At 42.8% G+C, this 21,701-nt stretch overlaps 1 protein-coding gene across 1 annotated transcript in view; it reads right to left on the minus strand.

The window, feature by feature from the left end:
- Nucleotides 1-376: 376 nt before the first annotated feature.
- LOC115128502 (motile sperm domain-containing protein 2-like) overlaps nucleotides 377-21,701 on the minus strand; it is a 34,658-nt gene continuing 13,333 nt past the window's right edge. The window contains exons 10-15 of the mRNA XM_029658392.2: nucleotides 15,898-16,019; nucleotides 5,218-5,311; nucleotides 4,998-5,094; nucleotides 4,128-4,257; nucleotides 3,733-3,841; nucleotides 377-982 (exon numbers count right to left, since the gene is read on the minus strand). Of these exons, the coding sequence (XP_029514252.1) occupies nucleotides 839-982; nucleotides 3,733-3,841; nucleotides 4,128-4,257; nucleotides 4,998-5,094; nucleotides 5,218-5,311; nucleotides 15,898-16,019 (696 nt within the window). The 3' untranslated portion in view covers nucleotides 377-838. The remainder of the gene's footprint in view (nucleotides 983-3,732; nucleotides 3,842-4,127; nucleotides 4,258-4,997; nucleotides 5,095-5,217; nucleotides 5,312-15,897; nucleotides 16,020-21,701) is intronic.

Raw genomic sequence — 21,701 nt, forward strand, 5'->3', positions numbered from 1 at the left:
ATTGCCAGTTATTTTTAGGTTTGCCAGCGTAGGGTGATTAAAACAAATGGAGGGAGATAGCACAGAAAGAGATCTTCCTAGGCTCCCCAGAGGTAAGTGGGGAGAGGTTTGTCGAGGTCACACACGACTATTCTTTCAATTAGGAACCCCGGGATTGATAAGGCTTTTATCAAAGAGGGAGGGTGGCAAGGCTGGATCACCGACACTGTTATACTGTTGAAGTAAAATCAGGGTCAAAAGAGAGAATTTTGAGGCTTGCTTCAGGACTGAAATGGTTATCTACTGTATCAGGATGGAGAAGCTCATGTTGGGTAGTGCCTTGTACATGCCAGACACTTATTTTAGCCATTTTATAAGCCAAACAAATTGCAATTGGTTTAAAGAAAAAGTGCACGTTTATTCTTGACCTGATATTTTTATACTATATATTTCAAATGAAATGTTCATTAGGATCAGAAAAATTTACTAAATCTCCTTCATCATGTTACATATTACATATTGAAATAATGAATATGTTACATATTGCAATAAATACTTAATTTATAATTCCATGATTAGTAACAAAAATACATTATTGACTTCATTTCACGGTATCGAGAGTCTTTAGCTACGGTACCTCTCACAACGCCAAGGAGACTATGAAGAATCTCTCTGGGCAACTGACTGACAACTCCACATGTCCCTAGTTCACTGCTACATAATAAAGCGTTCCTCCATTTCACGACGACAGACATTGTAGAGAAGAGAGTCTGCCTTTGTTTTTTTTTTATCACCAAGTCCAATACCAGCCCTGTCTGTTGGTTTAGCTTTAAGCTGCTGTAGACAAGGTTGAGTCAAGTCAGGAAGCCCCAGAAAGGTGGTAGAGAGTCAGGAAGCTGAACATCATGACAACCAGCACCAGACCAATCAGGACCTGCTGGACCCACATACACTGGTCCAGCTTCTGCTCCAGCCTGGCGTTACACACCATCACACGCATCAGCTGCAGAGGAGAACATTTGATTACTTCATCTTACTAATTTATTCACTTTTCAGTCTCCCATATCAATTTGACACTACTAAAATGTTTCAGAAAACTACACAATTCACCATAATTATAACCCCAATGGCTCTAATTGTGTAAAAAAAGATTATACAAAGAAAGTAAATAAAGTTCAAGTACAGAAAATACATAGGTTAATATGCAGTGCCTATAGAAAATCTACACTCCCCTTAGATTATATATATATATATATATATATATATATATATATATATATATATATATATATATATATATAATACACACACACACATATATATATATATTTTACATTATATTGTGTTACAAAGTTAAATTAAAATGGATGTAATTGTCATTTTTTGTCAACTATCTACACAAAATATTCTATAATTTTAAAGACGATTACAAGAAACAAACTCAGTTTACCCTTTTATCTGTGGATTAATTGTCGGAGTAGAGGACCTTATGCATTTCAGGTAAAATAACAACCCAATGTTTATATCCCAGAATAAATTAGCTACCAACCGCAAGCCAGCTAGTTAAATTGCCATGAATGTTTAATGTGTTTTGACCAGTCCCCAAATTAATATAGTTGGTTCAGAGTTCGTTTTTATATTTCAACCTGCGTCTCCTGATCGTGTCTGGTGTGGATGGACAAAATCAACATGTGTGCGATTTAGTCCGTATGTGCTTCATTACAAGTTAGAAACATCTTTGGCAGCGATAACAGCTGTAAGTCTCCTGGGGTAAGTGGAGTAATAACTTTTCACACCTGTATTGTGCAATATTTCCCCATTATTATTTTCTAAATTCTTCAAGCTCAGTCAAGGTGTTGGGGACCATTGCTAGACAGCCATTTTCAATTCTTGGCATATATTTAACAGATTTAAGTAAAAACTGTAACTTGGCCACTCACAAAAATTCACTGTGTAGATGTTGCCTTCACATGTGGGTTATTGTCCTGCTGGAAAGTGAATTTCTCTCCCAGTGTCTGGTGTAAAGCAGACTGAAGCAGGTTTTCCTCTAGGATTTTGCCTGTGCTTAGCTCCATCCAGTTTCTTTTCATCCTGAAAAGCTGCCCAGTCCTTAACGATGACAAGCACACCCATAACATGATGCAGCCACCACCATGCTTGAAAATAAGGAGGCAGTTACTCAGTGACGTGTTGGATTTGCCCCAAACATACAGCTCTGCATTTATGCCAAAAAGTGTATTCCTTTGCCGTGTTTTTTTGCAGTATTACTTTAGTGTCTTGTTACATGCTTTGGAATATATATTCTATATATTTGTATTCTTTTCACTGTCATTTAGGTTATTATTGTGGAGTCTATAATGATACATCCTCAGTTCTCCCATCACAGCCATTGAATGTTAAACCTCTGGGGTAAGGGGCAGTATTTTGACCCCCGGATGAAAAGCCTGCCCAAAGTAAACTGCCAGTTACAGAAGCTAGGATATGCATATAATTGGTCGATTTAGATAGAAAACACTCTAAAGTTTCTAAAACTGTTAAAATTATGTCTGTGAGTATAACAGAACTGATATGGCAGGCGAAACCCCGAGGATAAACCATCCCCCCCCAAAATAATTTCAGCTTACCACTATTTTCAATGGCTAGTACTATAATTATAAGCCCAAGTCCTCCCAAATTGCAGTTCCTAGGGCTTCCAATAGATGTCAACAGTCTTTAGAAAGAATTACAGGCTGGTTTTTGGAAAAATGACCAAGAAATTGTAGTTTTTCTAGGTGGCTGCCATTTTGGCTGTAGTGTTTCCAAGCGCAAGGAGGAAAGCGCGTTCTTTCTTCTTTATCTCCGGTAATGAACATACTATTCTCCGTCTTAAATTGTATTGTTTTTTTGCGTATTAGGATACCTAAGGTTTGATTATAAACGTTGTTTGACTTGTTCGGAAAAGTATTAGTAACGTTTGGGATTAATTTTGTATGCATTTTGTGGAAGGGAATCTGAGTGGATTATTGACTGAATGAAGTGCGCCAACTAAAGGACATTATCGAACAAAAGGATAATTTGTGATGTAACTGGGACTTTTTGGAGTGCAAACAGAGGAAGATCAAAGGTAAGGCATTTTTTATATCGCTATTTCTGACTTTCGAGTCGCACCTGCCTGGTTGAAATATGATTTTCATGTGTTTGTATGTGGGGTGCTGTCCTCAGATAATTGCATGGTTTGCTTTCGCCATAAAGCCTTTTTGAAATCTGACACGGCGGCTGGATTAACAGAAAGTTAAGCTTTATTTTGATGTATAACACATATATTTTCAAGAATGTTAAATATTTGAATTTAATATTTTTGAATTTCGCGCTCTGCAATTTCACTGGATGTTGGCCAGGTGGGGCGCCACCGTCCCACATACCCGTAAGAAGTTAACATCCCTGAGCAGTTTCATTCCTGTCCTGCAGCTCAGTTCAGTTTGATGTTAAGCCCATTTTTTACTTCTGAACTAATTTAGGGAGGGTGAATACTTATGCAACAACTATATTTTAGTTATTACATTTTATTACGCGTCACTTTGACATTACGGAGTATTTTGTGAAGATCAATCCCCCCCCCTTTTAGTTTTTTTTTTTACAATTAAATCTATTTCAATCGCACTTTGTAATGCAACAAAATGTGAAAAAAGTTCAAGGGGGTGTAGATTTTCTATATATACTGTATAGGTTAATAAGTTATTGTGGGATGAGGTGTATATTCCAATCAGAGTTCACCGTTGTGTGCAGGTCTGGGTGGCCATTGGCTCCTCCTTCCACAGGGTTGTCACATCCACTCGGATAGCTCAGAATGGGCTTAGTGCTCTCCAGGACGTGACATCGTAATCTACAGGAAGGACAGGACACAGTCATGTCAGAAAGGGCCGGGAAGAGGGGATTATCAGCCTGCTAGGTCACTGGCATTCACTAGCCATGCTGAGGCAATCTGTGATGTACACTGCAAGACCACAATGGGTTAAGTCAATCAAAGTTATCTTCGAGGTCATTATAGATTTTGATAGTGGTATATCAAATGACTACCTGCCCCTTGAATGAACTGGTAATAAAAACGTATAAAAAGGTATTCACATATTCCCATTCCCGTCCATGATGAGACATTGATGGTGGTGTACCTGTGATCCATGATCTTGGTTTTGGGCACGTCCTTCCAGAACTGAGCGAGCTCTGGTGATCCAGCACCAGCGTTCTGCTCCATCTCAGCAGCCATGACCAAGAAGCGGTCCTGCAGAGACGCCTGGTAGCCTGCACAAACACATCCAGGGCACTCGTTCTCTCATTGAACTCTGAATGATACTTAATCTCTGTATATTGTTCAGTTTATGTATCTAGAGTCCTACATATGGATGGGATCACCCCACTGCTGTCAGCATCAAACTCTCAGATATAGAAGTGAAAGAGCTGACTCATTTACAGATACAGTGAAGGTTCTTATCCACTAGAACTAAGTGAACAAGATGGAAGCGATAGATGGCGGCTCTCAAACATGTAATTAATGAGTTTCAAAGTTAATACCCAGAGAGAGAGAAGAAAACCCTCAAACTTTGGAATAGTGCCAGAATTCAAATCTTCAAAAAACCCATGTCTAGTACATCAGAGGCCATGATTGAACGCCTCGGAACTTCTTATCAGCCAAGTCCCTGCATCCCAACTCAATGTTGGTCTCAAGTGATTGAGGTAAAAACATTGACCTTAGAGGTTTCAGCCTTCCAGGAGAGTACTGAGAGTGTCTCAATAAAGTTTATTCACCCTCTGTTAGATTTATGAAGTCTCGGTTTAGGGGAAGATAAGAGATTATTATTTTATCACTCTTAAAATATGTATGTCGGGCAAAAGAAAGCTGCACTCTGTCAGCACTTCCCAAAATGAATAGACTGGACCTTTTGATTATTCTGAAGTTTCTGCAGGAGCATTTGGAAACATTCAAAGGACGAAGTAGGTAAGAGGAGGAGAGACAGTGCAGAGAGATAAGATCAGTACTCTACCGCCATGTAAAGACACCACTATATCCACAGACGCGCCCGGTTCACAGCTGCTGTTGCTGGGCTTCACTCTGTACTTCTCAGGTGCTGTGGTTCGTACCTGTAGAGGGACACACACACTCAGGTCAGCTTGGAGACTGACAACAACATTGTGTATTTTGTGCAAATGCACACCACTGTGTATCAGACACACACACACACGCGCACGCACGCACACACACACCTTGAAGGCCACTTGATTCTTGGACACATTATCGAGGATGATAAGACACTTCCTCTCCGACTCTTTGGTGCCAAAACTCAGCTCCTCTGCTGGACTGGAAGAAAGAAAAGACAGGAGAAACAGCATATGAAGAGAAGGTTGCTACGACTGAATTTGTGTCTAACTAAATAAATGAATGTATTTTTCTTTAAGCCATTGGCCACAATGGCTATCTGGGTGTTCAAAACAAGCCAATACATCTGTTAAAAGTGGATAGCAACAGCAGCTTGCTTTACAGCGTCCTATAGCTTTAACAATATTTTTGACTAAGCTTCGTGAGCTTAGATGAAGATGTTGCATCCTGAGAGTGATTTTAGTATGATTACCCAGGGACGTGTAACTTCCGTTAGCTTCTGTTAGTTTCTGTTGTTACAAATTTACTAAACAGCTGCTGTACCACCATCTACCTCAATATTATTAGCTAACACATGGCAGATTATGTCCATCTGTGCAGGCATGAGTAAACAAAAAGCCTGGTATCCTACAGAGATGCTGAAACCAATGTGTGTGTGTGCCATTTAGCAGAATTATATTCTTCTCTCAACATAAGTAGAGCCTTGATTGACGTCAACATGTTCTTTAGCATATTTTTAAAGGGGGTTCTTTCCAGAGAAATAGCGCCTGACTATGTTCCTCTGGGCCAAACGCTCAGTCTCTGATGTGCTGTGTCTCCTCCTGACCCATATGGAGCTGTCTGTCAGGCTCCTGGGTACTAGGCTGCCTCTAGCCTGGCTGAACCCATTTATGGGGAACATGGAGAATTACACCACATTATTATCCAGGTTTAGGGTGAAAACATCTGTGATCTGGCATCAAAGCTGTGAAATCCAGAGCAGCAGTGCAAAAAATCCATGGCCTGAGAAATTAGCCACAAGGTGCTCTGATTCGCTCTTCAACACTCAGCACACCCCATTCACTCAGCGCACCCCATTCACTCAGCGCACCCCATTCACTCAGCGCACCCCATTCACTCAGCGCAGGTTTAAGGGATTATTCTGTAATTGGATAATTCAGCCTCAGTGAACACTTCCCCACACAGCAATGCTGTGGAATCCTGATGGCCTGCTACAGTACCTACTGAAAACTGAAATGGCAAACAGGATTCAAATCCCTGTCTAGCGCATATAATCAAATAAAATGTCATTTGTCACATGCGCCGAATACAACAGGTGTAGACCTTATCCTGAAATGCTTAATTACAAGCCCTTAAACAACAATGCAGTTAAGAAAAATATTTACTAAATAAACTAAAGTAAAAAATAAATAAAAGAGTAACAATAAAATACCAAGGCTATATACAGGGGGTACCGGTACTGAGTCAATGTGTGCGGGTACAGGTTAGTCGAGGTAATTGAGGTAATACGTATACGTAGGTAAGGGTAAAGTGACCATCCATAGATAGATAATAAACAGCGAGTAGCAGCAGTGTAAAACACCAAACAGTCCAGGTAGCCATTTGATTAGCTGTTCAGATGTCTGTTCAGATGTCTAGTTTGTGGGTAGAAGCTGTTAACTTCTTATGGCTGCAGGGGCAGTATTGAGTAGCTTGGATGAAAGGTTGCTCCTCAGTCCCAGTTGCTAATATATGCATATTATTATTAGTATTGGATAGAAAGCACTCTGAAGTTTCTAAAACTGTTTGAATGATGTATGTGAGTATAACAGAACTCATATGGCAGGCAAAAACCTGAGAAGAAATCCAAACAGGAAGTGGGAAATCTGAGGTTGGTCGACTTTCAACCCAGCCCCTATTGAATACACAGTGGGATATTGGTTATGTTACACTTCCTAAGGCTTCCACTAGATGTCAACCATCTTTAGAAACTTGTTTGAGGATTCTACTGTGAGGTGGGGGCTCATAAGGGCTGATTGAGCCAGGTGTCTGGCAAATTGACACAGGCTCTGAGGCGCGGTCACGTGAGAGTTAGCTCTAGTTCCATTGCTATTCTACAGACATAGGAATTCTCCGGTTGGAACATTATTGACGTTTTATGTTAAAAACATCCTAAAGATTGATTCCATACATCGTTTGACATGTTTCTACGGACAGTAACGGAACTTTTTGACATTTCGTCTGCAACTAGGGAACGCGCTTCATGACTTTGGATTTGTTTACCAAATGTGCTAACAAAAATAGCTCTTTGGACATAAATGATGGACATTATCGAACTAAATCAAACATTGAATGTGGAACTGGGATTCCTGGGAGTGCATTCTGATGAAGATCATCAAAGGTAAGTGAATATTTATAATGCTATTTCTGACTTCTGTTGACTATCCAATATGGCGATATCTTTTTGGCTGCTTTGTTGTTTGAAAGCTGTACTCAGAGTATTGCATGGTTTGCTTTTTCCGTAAAGTTTTTTTGAAATCTGACACAGAGGTTGCATTAACTTCTTATGGCTGCAGGGGCACTATTGAGTAGCTTGGATGAAAGGTGCCCAGAGTAAACGGCCTGCTCCTCAGTCTCAGTTGCTAATTTATGCATATTATTATTAGTATTGGATAGAAAACACTCGGAAGTTTCTAAAACTGTTTGAATGATGTCTGTGAGTATAACATAACTCATATGGCAGGCAAAAACGTGAGAAGAAATCCAAACAGGAAGTGAGAAATCTGAGGTTGGTGGATTTTCAAACCAGGCCCTATTGAATTCACATTGGGATATGAATGAAGTTCAAATCAAATCAAATTTTATTTGTCACATACACATGGTTAGCAGATGTTAATGCGAGTGTAGCGAAATGCTTGTGCTTCTAGTTCCGACAATGCAGTGATAACCAACAAGTAATCTAACTAACAATTCTAAAACTACTGTCTTATACACAGTGTAAGGGGATAAAGAATATGTACATAAGGATATATGAGTGAGTGATGGTACAGAGCAGCAAACAGTAGATGGTATCGAGTACAGTATATACATATGAGATGAGTATGTAGACAAAGTAAACAAAGTGGCATAGTTAAAGTGGCTAGTGATACATGTATTACATAAGGATGCAGTCGATGATGTAGAGTACAGTATATACGTATGCATATGAGATGAATAATGTAGGGTAAGTAACATTATATAAGGTAGCATTGTTTAAAGTGGCTAGTGATATATTTACATCATTTCCCATCAATTCCCATTATTAAAGTGGCTGGAGTTGGGTCAGTGTCAATGACAGTGTGTTGGCAGCAGCCACTCAATGGTGGCTGTTTAACAGTCTGATAGCCTTGAGATAGAAGCTGTTTTTCAGTCTCTCAGTCCCAGCTTTGATGCACCTGTACTGACCTCGCCTTCTGGATGATAGCGGGGTGAACAGGCAGTGGTTTGGGTGGTTGATGTCCTTGATGATCTTTATGGCCTTCCTGTAACATCGGGTGGTGTAGGTGTCCTGGAGGGCAGGTAGTTTGCCCCCGGTGATGCGTTGTGCAGACCTCACTACCCTCTGGAGAGCCTTACGGTTGAGGGCGGAGCAGTTGCCGTACCAGGCGGTGATACAGCCCGCCAGGATGCTCTCGATTGTGCATCTGTAGAAGTTTGTGAGTGCTTTTGGTGACAAGCCGAATTTCTTCAGCCTCCTGAGGTTGAAGAGGCGCTGCTGCGCCTTCTTCACGACGCTGTCAGTGTGAGTGGACCAATTCAGTTTGTCTGTGATGTGTATGCCGAGGAACTTAAAACTTGCTACCCTCTCCACTACTGTTCCATCGATGTGGATAGGGGGTGTTCCTCTGCTGTTTCCTGAAGTCCACAATCATCTCCTTAGTTTTGTTGACGTTGAGTGTGAGGTTATTTTCCTGACACCACACTCCGAGGGCCCTCACCTCCTCCCTGTAGGCCGTCTCGTCGTTGTTGGTAATCAAGCCTACCACTGTTGTGTCGTCCGCAAACTTGATGATTGAGTTGGAGGCGTGCGTGGCCACGCAGTCGTGGGTGAACAGGGAGTACAGGAGAGGGCTCAGAACGCACCCTTGTGGGGCCCCCGTGTTGAGGATCAGCGGGGAGGAGATGTTGCCTACCCTCACCACCTGGGGGCGGCCCGTCAGGAAGTCCAGTACCCAGTTGCACAGGGCGGGGTCGAGACCCAGGGTCTCGAGCTTGATGACGAGCTTGGAGGGTACTATGGTGTTGAATGCCGAGCTGTAGTCGATGAACAGCATTCTCACATAGGTATTCCTCTTGTCCAGGTGGGTTAGGGCAGTGTGCAGTGTGGTTGAGATTGCATCGTCTGTGGACCTATTTGGGCGGTAAGCAAATTGGAGTGGGTCTAGGGTGTCAGGTAGGGTGGAGGTGATATGGTCCTTGACTAGTCTCTCAAAGCACTTCATGATGACGGAAGTGAGTGTTACGGGGCGGTAGTCGTTTAGCTCAGTTACCTTAGCTTTCTTGGGAACAGGAACAATGGTGGCCCTCTTGAAGCATGTGGGAACAGCAGACTGGTATAGGGATTGATTGAATATGTCCGTAAACACACCGGCAAGCTGGTCTGCGCATGCTCTGAGGGCGCGGCTGGGGATGCCGTCTGGGCCTGCAGCCTTGCGAGGGTTAACACGTTTAAATGTCTTACTCACCTCGGCTGCAGTGAAGGAGAGACCGCATGTTTTCGTTGCAGGCCGTGTCAGTGGCACTGTATTGTCCTCAAAGCGGGCAAAAAAGTTATTTAGTCTGCCTGGGAGCAAGACATCCTGGTCCGTGACTGGGCTGGGTTTCTTCTTGTAGTCCGTGATTGACTGTAGACCCTGCCACGTGCCTCTTGTGTCTGAGCCATTGAATTGAGATTCCACTTTGTCTCTGTACTGACGCTTAGCTTGTTTAATAGCCTTGCGGAGGGAATAGCTGCATTGTTTATATTCGGACATGTTACCAGACACCTTGCCCTGATTAAAAGCAGTGGTTTGCGCTTTCAGTTTCACGCGAATGCTGCCATCAATCCACGGTTTCTGGTTTGGGAATGTTTTTATCGTTGCTATGGGAACGACATCTTCGACGCACGTTCTAATGAACTCGCACACCGAATCAGCGTATTCGTCAATATTTTCATCTGACGCAATACGAAACATGTCCCAGTCCACGTGATGGAAGCAGTCTTGGAGTGTGGAGTCAGCTTGGTCTGACCAGCGTTGGACAGACCTCAGCGTGGGAGCCTCTTGTTTAAGTTTCTGCCTGTAGGCAGGGATCAACAAAATGGAGTCGTGGTCAGCTTTTCCGAAAGGGGGCGGGGCAGGGCCTTATATGCGTCGCGGAAGTTAGAGTAACAATGATCCAAGGTTTTACCACCCCTGGTTGCGCAATCGATATGCTGATAAAATTTAGGGAGTCTTGTTTTCAGATTAGCTTTGTTAAAATCCCCAGCTACAATGAATGCAGCCTCCGGATAAATGGTTTCCAGTTTGCAAAGAGTTAAATAAAGTTCGTTCAGAGCCATCGATGTGTCTGCTTGGGGGGGATATATACGGCTGTGATTATAATCGAAGAGAATTCTCTTGGAAGATAATGCGGTCTACATTTGATTGTGAGGAATTCTAAATCAGGTGAACAGAAGGATTTGAGTTCCTGTATGTTTCCTTCATCACACCATGTCTCGTTAGTCATGAGGCATACGCCCCGCCGCTCTTCTTACCAGAAAGATGTTTGTTTCTGTCGGCGCGATGCGTGGAGAAACCCGTTGGCTGCACCGCATCGGATAGCGTCTTCCCAGTAAGCCATGTTTCCGTGAAGCAGAGAACATTGCAGTCTCTGATGTCCCTCTGGAATGCTACCCTTGCTCGGATTTCATCAACCTTGTTGTCAAGAGACTGGACATTGGCAAGAAGAATGCTGGGGAGTGGTGCACGATGTGCCCTTGTCCGGAGTCTGACCAGAAGACCGCTACGTTTCCCTCTTTTTCGGAGTCGTTTTCTTGGGTCGCTGCATGCGATCCATTCCGTTGTCCTGTTTGTAAGGCAGAACACAGGATCCGCGTCGCGGAAAACATATTCTTGGTCGTACTGATGGTGAGTTGACGCTGATCTTATATTCAGTAGTTCTTCTCGACTGTATGTAATGAAACCTAAGATGACCTGGGGTACTAATGTAAGAAATAACACGTAAATAAAACAAAAAACTGCATAGTTTCCTAGGAACGCGAAGCGAGGCGGCCATCTCTGTCGGCGCTTCCACTAGATGTCAACCGTCTTTAGAAACTTGAATGAGGATTCTACTGCGTTGTGGGACTGAATAAGAGCTGAATGAGTCAGCTTACTGGCAGAGAGCCATTTCCTGGTCACGCGCATTCCACATGATATTGACTTGCGTTACATTCCTCCTCAAGACACAAAGGAATTCTACGGTTGGAAGTTTATTGAAGATTTATGATAAAAACATCCTAATGATTGAGTCTATGCTTAGTTTGAAATGTTTCTTCGACCTGTAATATAACTTTTTGAAGTTTTTGTCCAAAGAAATGAACGAGCGTTTGGATATGTACAGTATACCAAACAAAAGTAGCTAATTGGACATAAATAAAGGACATTATCGAACAAATCAAACATTTATTGTGGACCTGGGATTCCTGGGAGTGCATTCTGATGAAGATCATCAAAGGTTAGTGATTAAATTTCTCTCTATTTGTGCTTTTTGTGACTTCTCTTTTTGTCTGGAAAAATGGCTGAATTTTTCTGTGACTTTTGTGGTGATTTCGCTGTAAAGCCTATTTGAAATCGGACACTTGTGGGATTAACAACAAGATTACCTTTAAAATGGTATAAGATGTTTGAGGAATTATAATTATGAGATTTCTGTTGTTTGAATTTGGCGCTCTGCACTGTCACTGGCTGTTGTCATATCAATCCCGTTAACGGGATTGCAGCCCTAAGAAGTTTTAAGGATCTTTTAGACCTAGACTTGGTGCTCTGGTACCTCTTGCCGTGCAGTAGCAGAGAGAACAGTCTATGACTAGGGTGACTGGAGCCTTTGGCAATTTTTAGGGCCTTCCTCTGACACCGCCTGGTATAGAGGTCCTGGATGGCAGGAACCTTGACCCTAGTAATGTACTGGGCCGTACGCACTACCCTCTGTAGCGCCTTGCTGTCGGAGACTGAGCAGATGCCATACCAGACATGATGCAACCAGTCAGAATAGTCTTGATGGTGCAGCTCAATACATTTTTCAGGATCTGGGGACCCATGCCAAATCTTTTCAGTCTCCTGATGGTGAATTGGCATTGTTGTGCCCTCTTCACGACAGTCTTGGTGTGTTTGGACTATGATAGTTTGTTGGTGATGTGGACACCAAGGAACTTGAAGCTCTCAACCTGCTCCACTATAGGCCCGTCAATGAGAATGGGGGCGTGTTCGGCCCTCCTTTTCCCGTAGTCCACGATTATCTTCTTTGTCTTGATCACATTGAGGGAGAGGTTGTTGTCCTGGCACCACACTGCCAGGTCTCTGACCTCCTCCCTACAGGCTGTCTCATCGTTTTCGGTGATTAGACCTACCGCCGTTGTGTCGTCGGCAAACTTAATGGTGTGGAGTCGTGCTTGGCCACGCAATCATGGGTGAATAGGGAGTACAGGAGGGGACTAACCACACGCCCCTGAGGGGCCCCCGTGTTGATGATCAGTGTGGCAGATGTGTTGTTGCCTACCCTTACCACCTGGTGACAGCCTGCCAGGAAGTCCAGGATCCAGTTGCAGAGGTAGGTGTTTAGTCCCAGGGTCCTTAGCTTAGTGATGAACTACAAACTACAATGTAGAAGATGAGTATGAAAATGAGTAGGTGCCCAAACCTTTGACTGCTACTGTAGGTATTACAGACTCGGCCAGGGACAGGATGAAAATGTCAGTAAAGACACTTGCCAGCTGGTCAGCACATGCTTGGAGTACATGTCCTGGTAATTCGGTTGGCGAATTCGTCTGGCCCTGCGGTATTGTGAATGTTGAACTGTTTAAAAGGTTTTACTTACATTGGCCAAGGTGTTATCACACAGTCGCCCGGAACAGCTGGTGCTCTCATGCATGCTTGCCTCAAAGCCTGCATAGAAGTAATTTAGCTCGCCTGGTAGGCTTGTGTCACTGGGAAGCTGGCGTCTGGGCTTCTCTTTGTAGTCCGTAATAGTTTGTTAGCCCTGCCGCATCCAACCAGCGTCAGAGCCAGTGTAGTAGGATTCAATCTTAGTCCTGTATTTACGCTTTGCCTGTTTGATGGTTCCTCTGAGGGCATAGCGGGACTTCTTATAAGTCCAGGTAAGATTCCCGCTCCTTGAAAGCAGCAGCTTTCCCCTTTACCTCCGTGCAGATGTTGCCTGTAATCCATGGCTTCTGGTTGGGGTATGTATGTAGGTCACTGTGGAAACAAGGTCATCAAACTTATTGATGAAGCCGGGTGACTGATATGGTATACTCCTCAATGCCATTGGATGAGTCCCGGAACATATTCCAGTCTGTCCTAGCAACACAGTCCTGTAGCATAGCATCTGCGTCATCTGACCACTTCCGTATTGAGCGAGTCACTGGTACCTCCTGCTTTAGTTTTTGCTTGTAAGCAGGAATCAGGAGGATAGAATTATTTACATTACATTTACATTTAAGTCATTTAGCAGACGCTCTTATCCAGAGCGACTTACATATATTTATGGTCCGATTTTTCAAAATGGAGGGCGAGGGAGAGCTTTGTACGTGTCTCTGTGTGTGGAGTTTTTCCCCCCTCATTGCACATGTACTGTAACATGCTGGTAGAAATGAGGTAAAACTGATTTAAGTTTCCCTGCATTAAAGACCCCAGCCACTAGGAGCGCCACCTCTGGATGAGCATTTTCTTGTTTGCTTATGGATTTATGCAGTTTGTGGTGGTAAATAGTCAGCTATGAAAAATATAGATGAAAACTCTCTCTGTAAATAGTGTGGTCTACAGCTTACTATGAGATACTCTACCTCAGGCGAGCAAAACTTTGAAACTTCCTTAATACTTGATTTCGCACACCAGCTGTTATTGACAAATAGACACAGACCACCAACCCGTGTCTTACCGGAGGCAGCTGTTCGGTCTTGCCAACTGTATATTATCCATGTCGTCGTTCTGTCATGACTCTGTGAAACTTAAGATTTTACAGTTTTTAAATGTCCCGTTGGTAGGATAGTCTTGAACGGAGCTCATCCAGTTTATTCTCCAATGATTAAACATTGACCAATAGGACGGATGGTAGAGGTGGGTTACCCACTCGCCAACAAATTCTCACAAGGAACCCGGACCTGCACCCCCTGTAATGGCGTGTTCTCTTCATGCAAATAACGGGGATTTGGGCCTGGTCGGGTATCTGGAGTAGAACCTTTGCATCTGACTCGTTAAAGAAAAAAATCTTTGTCCAATTCAAGGTGAGTAATAGCTGTTCTGATATCCAGAAGCTATTTTCGGTCTTAAGAGATGGTGGAAGAAACATTATGTACAAAATAAGTTACAAACAACGTGAAAAAACACACAAAATAGCACAATTGGTTAGGAGCCCATAAAACAGCAGCCATCTCCTCGGGCACCATTCTTTAAAGTCTCTCATTGTACATTCCATAGGGTACGGCTCCTCTAAACAGATTGTTCCAACTTCCTTCCTCTCCACATCCTCCTGTATTTATTCTTTGCCCCAGTAAAGTGTTGAGGAGCACAGCGCTCCCCTGAGCCCAGAATGACTCTCTAGACTCCAAGAAACCTTTTGACAAACATATTCTGAAGATCAAAGCCTCCCCTCTCATGCCCCTCCCCTCTCAGTGCGTTCTGCCTTCCTCGTGGTCTCACTGGAATCAGGACTAACACAGCTCAGAGACATAATTGCATCTAATACGTAGCCCTGAGCTGTCAAATCTCACATCAAAGTGTCAGCTCTCCAAAAAACTGAACTCAACAGAAATGACTAGGGAAAAGAGGAATGATCTGATTTGACATCAAAATAGCCATCAATGGAGGTAGCTCAAGTACTGTACCTGAAGTCAACCACAACAGCAACAACAGCACCCCATACAGGTCACCTTAAGTCAACAAATTCTTATAAAATGATTAGGAAAGAAAGTTCTTTCAAATAACATAGAACACTGAATAATGGCGCTCTATAATCAGCCTCAAGATAAATGATACATCCGCTTCGACACAAAAGAGTACAATTAGGTAACAGAATGACCTTGAACTATGTTTTGCACAAAAGTGTCACTCGATCACTATTGCCACATTCATTTACCCATCCAATTTGCATGGGGACAACTGGTTGCTCCTTGGTCAATATGGGAAGTAATAGTCGGCATGATCAATCAATTAATTTTATTGAATATCACAGCACAGTAATTAACTGCACCAACTGATTTCCACGCAATGCACTATTGATCGCAGGCATCCTTTATTTCTGTTCAGATACTACAAGATCAATCCATCCATCCAGGTGCAAACATATTGATATCTGTCTCTGGGCTTGAGTGTCAAAAACACATTCATCCTAAACTCTACAACCCATTCAAATCCTTCCCATGTGGATATGGATTAGCCACAGCCTAGTCACTGTGCTACTAGTCCTGCTATGCTTTAAGCATTGAGTGCAGCTAAGAGATGCTGAATTCCAAATCAAACCCTAGTCCCTAGCGAGTAAGGGTTGATTTGATATTCAGCAAGAGAAGACTAAGAGAGGGCTGCATTGAATACCTGACGTTTAGAAGAGGGCCCTTGAATGTGGTCAGTGGCTTCCTAGCCCCCTTCGTCCGACAGTCTCCTTTGTCGTTGTCATCCAGCTTCAGACTGCTCAGACTCTCCTCAGAGAAATACACCTGAAACAAGACAACAGTTGATCATTCATCAGTTCATCATTCTAAGTGCTTTGTTTGGAGAGGTGTTCTAAAAGATACATATTCTCATAAGTAATATTTATTCATTTCTAAATAAAACTATTAAAATGCTTAACTATAGTCATCCAGAGGCGGCGCTCCTAGTGGCCGTGGACTTCAATGCAGGCAAACAAATCCATTTTACCTAATTTCTACCGGCATGTCACATGTGCAACCAGAGGAAAAAAAAGGAGAAAGACAATTTTGTTTTTGTTTTTTAAATAACTATACTACCTTTACTCCACACACAGAGACGCATACAAAGCTCTCCCTCACCCTCCATTTGGCAAATTTGACCATGATTCTATCCTCCTGATTCCTGCTTACAAGCAAAAACTAAAGCAAGAATTACCAGTGAATCGCTCAATACGGAAGTGGTCAGATGATGCGGATGCTACGCTAGAGGACTGTTTTGCTAGCACAGACTGGAATATGTTCCAGGATTCTTCCAATGGCATTGAGGATTATACCACCTCAGTCACTGGCTTCATCAATAGGTGCATCAACGACGTCATCCCCACAGTAACCGTACGTACATATCCCAACCAGAAGCCATGGATTACAGGCAACATCCGCACCGAGCTTAAGGCTAGAGTTGCCGCTTTTAAGGAGCAGGACACTAATCCGGACTCTTATAAGAAATCCCGCTATGTCCTCAGACAAACCATCAAAACAGGACTAAGATTGAATCTTACTACACAGGCTCTGACACTTGTCGGATGTGGCAGGTCTTGAAAACTATTACGGACTACAAAAGGGAAACCCAGACGTGAGCTGCCCAATGATGCAAGCCTACCAGACGAGCTAAATGCCTTTGTTGCTCGCTTCGAGGTAAGTAACACTGAAGCATGCATGAGAGCACTAGCTGTTCCAGATAACTGTGTGATCACGCTCTCCGTAGCCAATATGAGCAAGACCTTTAAACAGATCAACATTCACAAAGCCACGAGGCCAGACGGATTACCAAGATTTGTACTCAAAGCATGCGCGGACCAACTGGCAAGTGTCTTCACTGACATTTTTAACCTCTCCCTGATCGAGTCTGTAATACCTACATGTTTCAAACAGACCACCATAGTCCCTGAGCCCAAGAAAGCGAAGGTAACCGGCCTAAAAAGGACTTCTGCCCTGTAGCACTCAAGTCTGTAGCCATGAAGTGCTTCGAAAGGCTGGTCATGGCTCACAACACCATCATGCCGGAAACCCTAGACCCACTCCAATTCGCATACCGCCCAAACAGATCCACAGATGATGCATCTCAATCGCACTCCACACTGCCCTTTCCCGCCTGGACAAAAGGAACACCTATGTGAGAATGCTGTTCATTGACCACAGCGCAGCATTCAACACCATAGTGCCCACAAAGTTCATCAATAAGCTAAGGACCCTGGGACTAAACACCTGCCTCTGCAACTGGATCCTGGACTTCCTGACGGGCCGGCCCAGGTGGGGTAGGCAACAACACATCTGCCACGCTGATCCTCAACACTGGAGCCACTCAGGGGTGCATGCACAGTACCGTCCTGTACTCGCTGTTCACCCATGACTGTGTGGCCAAGCACGACTCCAACACCATCATTAAGTTTGCCGACCACACAACGGTGGTAGGCCTGATCACTGACAATGATGAGACAGCCTATATGGAGGAGGTCAGAGACCTGGCAGTGTGGTGCCAGCATAACAACCTCTCCCTCAATGTGAGCAAGACAAAAGGATCTGATCGTGGTCTACAGGTAAAGGAGGGCCAAACAGGCCCCCTTTAACATCGACGGGGCTGTAGTGGAGCGGGTCGAGAGTTAAGTTCCTTGGTGTCCACATCACCAACGAACTATCATGGTCCAAACACTTCACAGTTGTGAAGAGGGCACGACAATGCCTTTTCCCCCTCAGGAGACTGAAAAGATTTGGCATGGGTCTCCAGGTTCTGAAAAATGTCTTGAGCTGCACCATCGAGAGCATCATGACCGGTTGCAGCACCGCCTAGTATGGCAGCTGCTCGGGCCTCCGACCGCAAGGCGCTACAGAGGATAGTGTGCGCGGTCCAGTACGTCGCTGGGACCAAGCTTCCTGACACCCAGGACCTATATACTAGGCGTGTCAGAGGAAGGCCCAAAAAATTGTCAAAGACTCCAGTCACCCAAGTCATACTGTTCTCTCTGCTACCAAACAGCAAGAGGTACCGGTGCACCAAGTCTAGCACTAAAAGGCTCCTTAACAGCTTCTACCCCCAAGCCATAAGAGTGCTGAACAATTAATCAAATGGCCACCCGGACTGCTGCTACTGGCTGTTTATTATATATGCATAGTCACTTTACAAATTACCTTGACTAACCTGTACCTCCACACATTGAGGTACCGGTACCCCCTGTATATAGCCTCGTTATTGTTAGGTAATTTTCTTGGTGTTACTTTTTGATTTGATTATATTTTTGTATTCAATAAAAAAAAATATAAAAAAAATTAAACTATTTATTTAACTGCATTTTTGGTTAAGGGCTTTAAGTAAGCATTACACTGTAAGGTCTACCTGTTGTATTCAGCAAATCTGATATAAAATTGGATTCATTTCAAATGATCTCAGTTAAATACATTTTGGGACTGTATGTGTGACAGGTCATTTCCTAAATAACCACATTAATCCCCATGACAACCCCTGAACCTTGTTCACCTTATAGTGAGGCAACAAGAAGAGGAACCCTACAAACACATGTCCTGTGAGAACACATGGTCCCATGGCTAGTCAGCACTTTCACTTCAATAAACGTAAACTTTCGCCCACATCCAACTCCCTCCCTCATACACCCACCCACACAATGAGTTCACGAGACCACAGAACAGCCGATATGAACACGTGGTTTGTTCAACGTTGGCAGAAAGTTATGGAAAGACAGGTGAAAGGTCAGTTGTGGTGGGACGAGCGTAATTTGGCCTCTATAGTATATTACCAAGGCCAGTCCCACAGCTTGAGTGAGCCAGATGTGAGATAGGGAGAGGGGGAGTGCAGCAGGAGAGAGAAGATGTGATAGGATGGGAGAGTTGGATGAGAGGTGACTGGGGTGTGCCTGTGATCCGTGTACAAGCACTAATGAGTCAGATGGGGAGTGTGTCTTCTACTGTGATAAGCAACACACACGCACACCTCCACCAGGCCACTGCGACACACACAGATGACACAATAAAGACATCAAGAGACACTGAGCTGCTTCTGAAATGTCTATTTTTATTCAGTGTTCAAATCAAGTGCAATACACACCAGGGATTAATTAGCTACTGTTGAAATGTACATAAGCATAATTGACTGGCAGAGACTAATCTGTTGAATAAATAAAAAACTACACCATTTCCGTTGATTAAATAGACTATCAAATAATTGCATAAGAGTTACAATCATAACTAAATCAATTGTTAATCAAACAGTGAAAAACAAAATGTTCAGTTTATCATTCTGGTTAATCAAAACCAGGATCAAAATACTCTGACCTACCGTTATTGATCACCAGCCCAGAGAGTTAAAATATTTATTTTACACAACGTTTTCACCAAACAGCAAACATCTTGCAAGGTAAGCTTCAATTTGGTCTGTGTTTGAGCTATATGGGGGGGGGTATCAAATTAATCCTTAGGTTGGTAGGAACAAATATAGCCTATTGTCAATGTTATCTGATGATGTATGACTTAATGGCAACATTGAATGTCTACCGAGTGACTATATAAATGCGCATGAAAAATATGAAAAAACTTCAATATCCCACGTATGTCCCCCGACACCACCACAATGTTTGAGAGAGGTTGGTGTTGTAGAAATATCATTTTTTAGTGAACAATAACTTTTAGGCACATCCAGTGTACAAAAACGGTGCAATTACCACATTCAGACACTTTGGAGAGAAGGACACTTGAATGTACCCTGGATACCCCATAACACCGATACAATGTTTGAATTCACTTATAGCTTGTCAATGAAAGATCACTTTCAAAATAAAAGTAATTTTGTGTGTGCTTGATATTGTGTTCTCTGAACTATGTAACTATCTATCTTCTGATCATTTCCTCATAATCTTACAGATTACTTCTTTCCAAATATACCAAGTGGTAGCATGTCAGAATCATGTAATTACACATGAATAGCAGTTACTTTTGGGTATCTCTATTTAGGCGGAAATCTACATTTTGCCATTACATCTAATATTAATCCTACCGGCTAAAATGTGAAAACACCCAAAAAATGACATAGGGTCAGGAACAAACATTTAGAAATTAATAAGGACAGTCTTGCCACTACGCAAGCTGGAGTGAATAAGGCTGATCTAGGCAGCAGATAATGTGAAATCCATACATCCAGAAACGTCTAAGAAATGTAGCCAGTATGAAATTCTTGAATTGATAACATGATTTGTCGGCAGCGTCCCCAAGCAGACCGTGAAACGACTGTCCGATGATCTGGGCACAGTTTTTTAAAATGCTATTCATCTGGATTTCGCCTATCGAGAGGATTAAATGCATAGATATATAATGAATTAAACGGACAAGTCATTGACTTGAATGGGGACTCCTATCTGATAGCCGAATCCGGAAAAATAACTTTTGAAAGACGGGGCCCTGGAGTGGTTATTGACAGTAAGGCACAATACAGATGATTTTTGAAAAGTTGCTCTCTCGTCGTTTGAAACGATGTCGATACACAGAGGTAGGTCTTGCAATTACATGTATATCTGTAATAAGGTAAGTGCAAATCTGCTAATGTAAGTGCGGTAAAAATACCAAAAACGTTAGCGCTGGTGGTAGTATGACTGTATAATTATCTTTCTCTAGTATTATAAACAATGAGTACATTCATCAATATAATATAGTAGATAAGCTCATTTGAACTGAACAGTAATGATACAATACAGTATGGTTTTGGATTAAAAGGTCAGTACAATACATTTAGGCATGTATACACTTGGCACACTTCCTTTCTTTTCACTACAGAAAAACCATTTCCCTAATGTTACATTAAGTAAGATAAAACACTCAAGTTGGATAAAATACCACCATGCTATAAAGCTGGTCACTGGGACAGGCATCAAGGTTGGAAAGCTTTTCTTCTTTTATGATGCAGTATTGTGAGTAATGCATCTTAGCCTACTTGATTGGCTATGAATCTCTTCAAAAACATAATCAAATTCCAAAAAGTGCAACACATTGTAGGGGTCAAATTTGAAATGTTTGATCCAGGTCCATTTTGGATTCAATCAAAGGCTGAATGAGTCGATGATGGTGATTAGATGGCGAGGGTGGGGTACTCACACATTCTACATGAGTAAAACCCTCAGACTGCCCTTTCAGACTGCAGAACTCTCCAGGACTCAGTACTTCTGCTGGTGAGGCTAAGAGCATACAATGGCTTACCAAAACCAGCCCTTAGTTCAAAACAGAGAGAAAGGCAATTAGCTGATCGCTCTGGGACGCTACTGTATCAACACTGTTGAGACACACAGGTATTGATTCAGGAGGCAGGACAATATTTATGTAGAGAGGAGTAGCAGAACATGATCATGACGGCAGAATGTGTGCAGACAGACAAACTGTAAGCAATGGATATCATGATTGGAGTTAGGACCCTAACCTTAATCACAGCAAACC

The sequence above is a fragment of the Oncorhynchus nerka genome, linkage group LG1, assembly GCF_034236695.1.
Source record: "Oncorhynchus nerka isolate Pitt River linkage group LG1, Oner_Uvic_2.0, whole genome shotgun sequence".
Taxonomy (NCBI): domain Eukaryota; kingdom Metazoa; phylum Chordata; class Actinopteri; order Salmoniformes; family Salmonidae; genus Oncorhynchus; species Oncorhynchus nerka.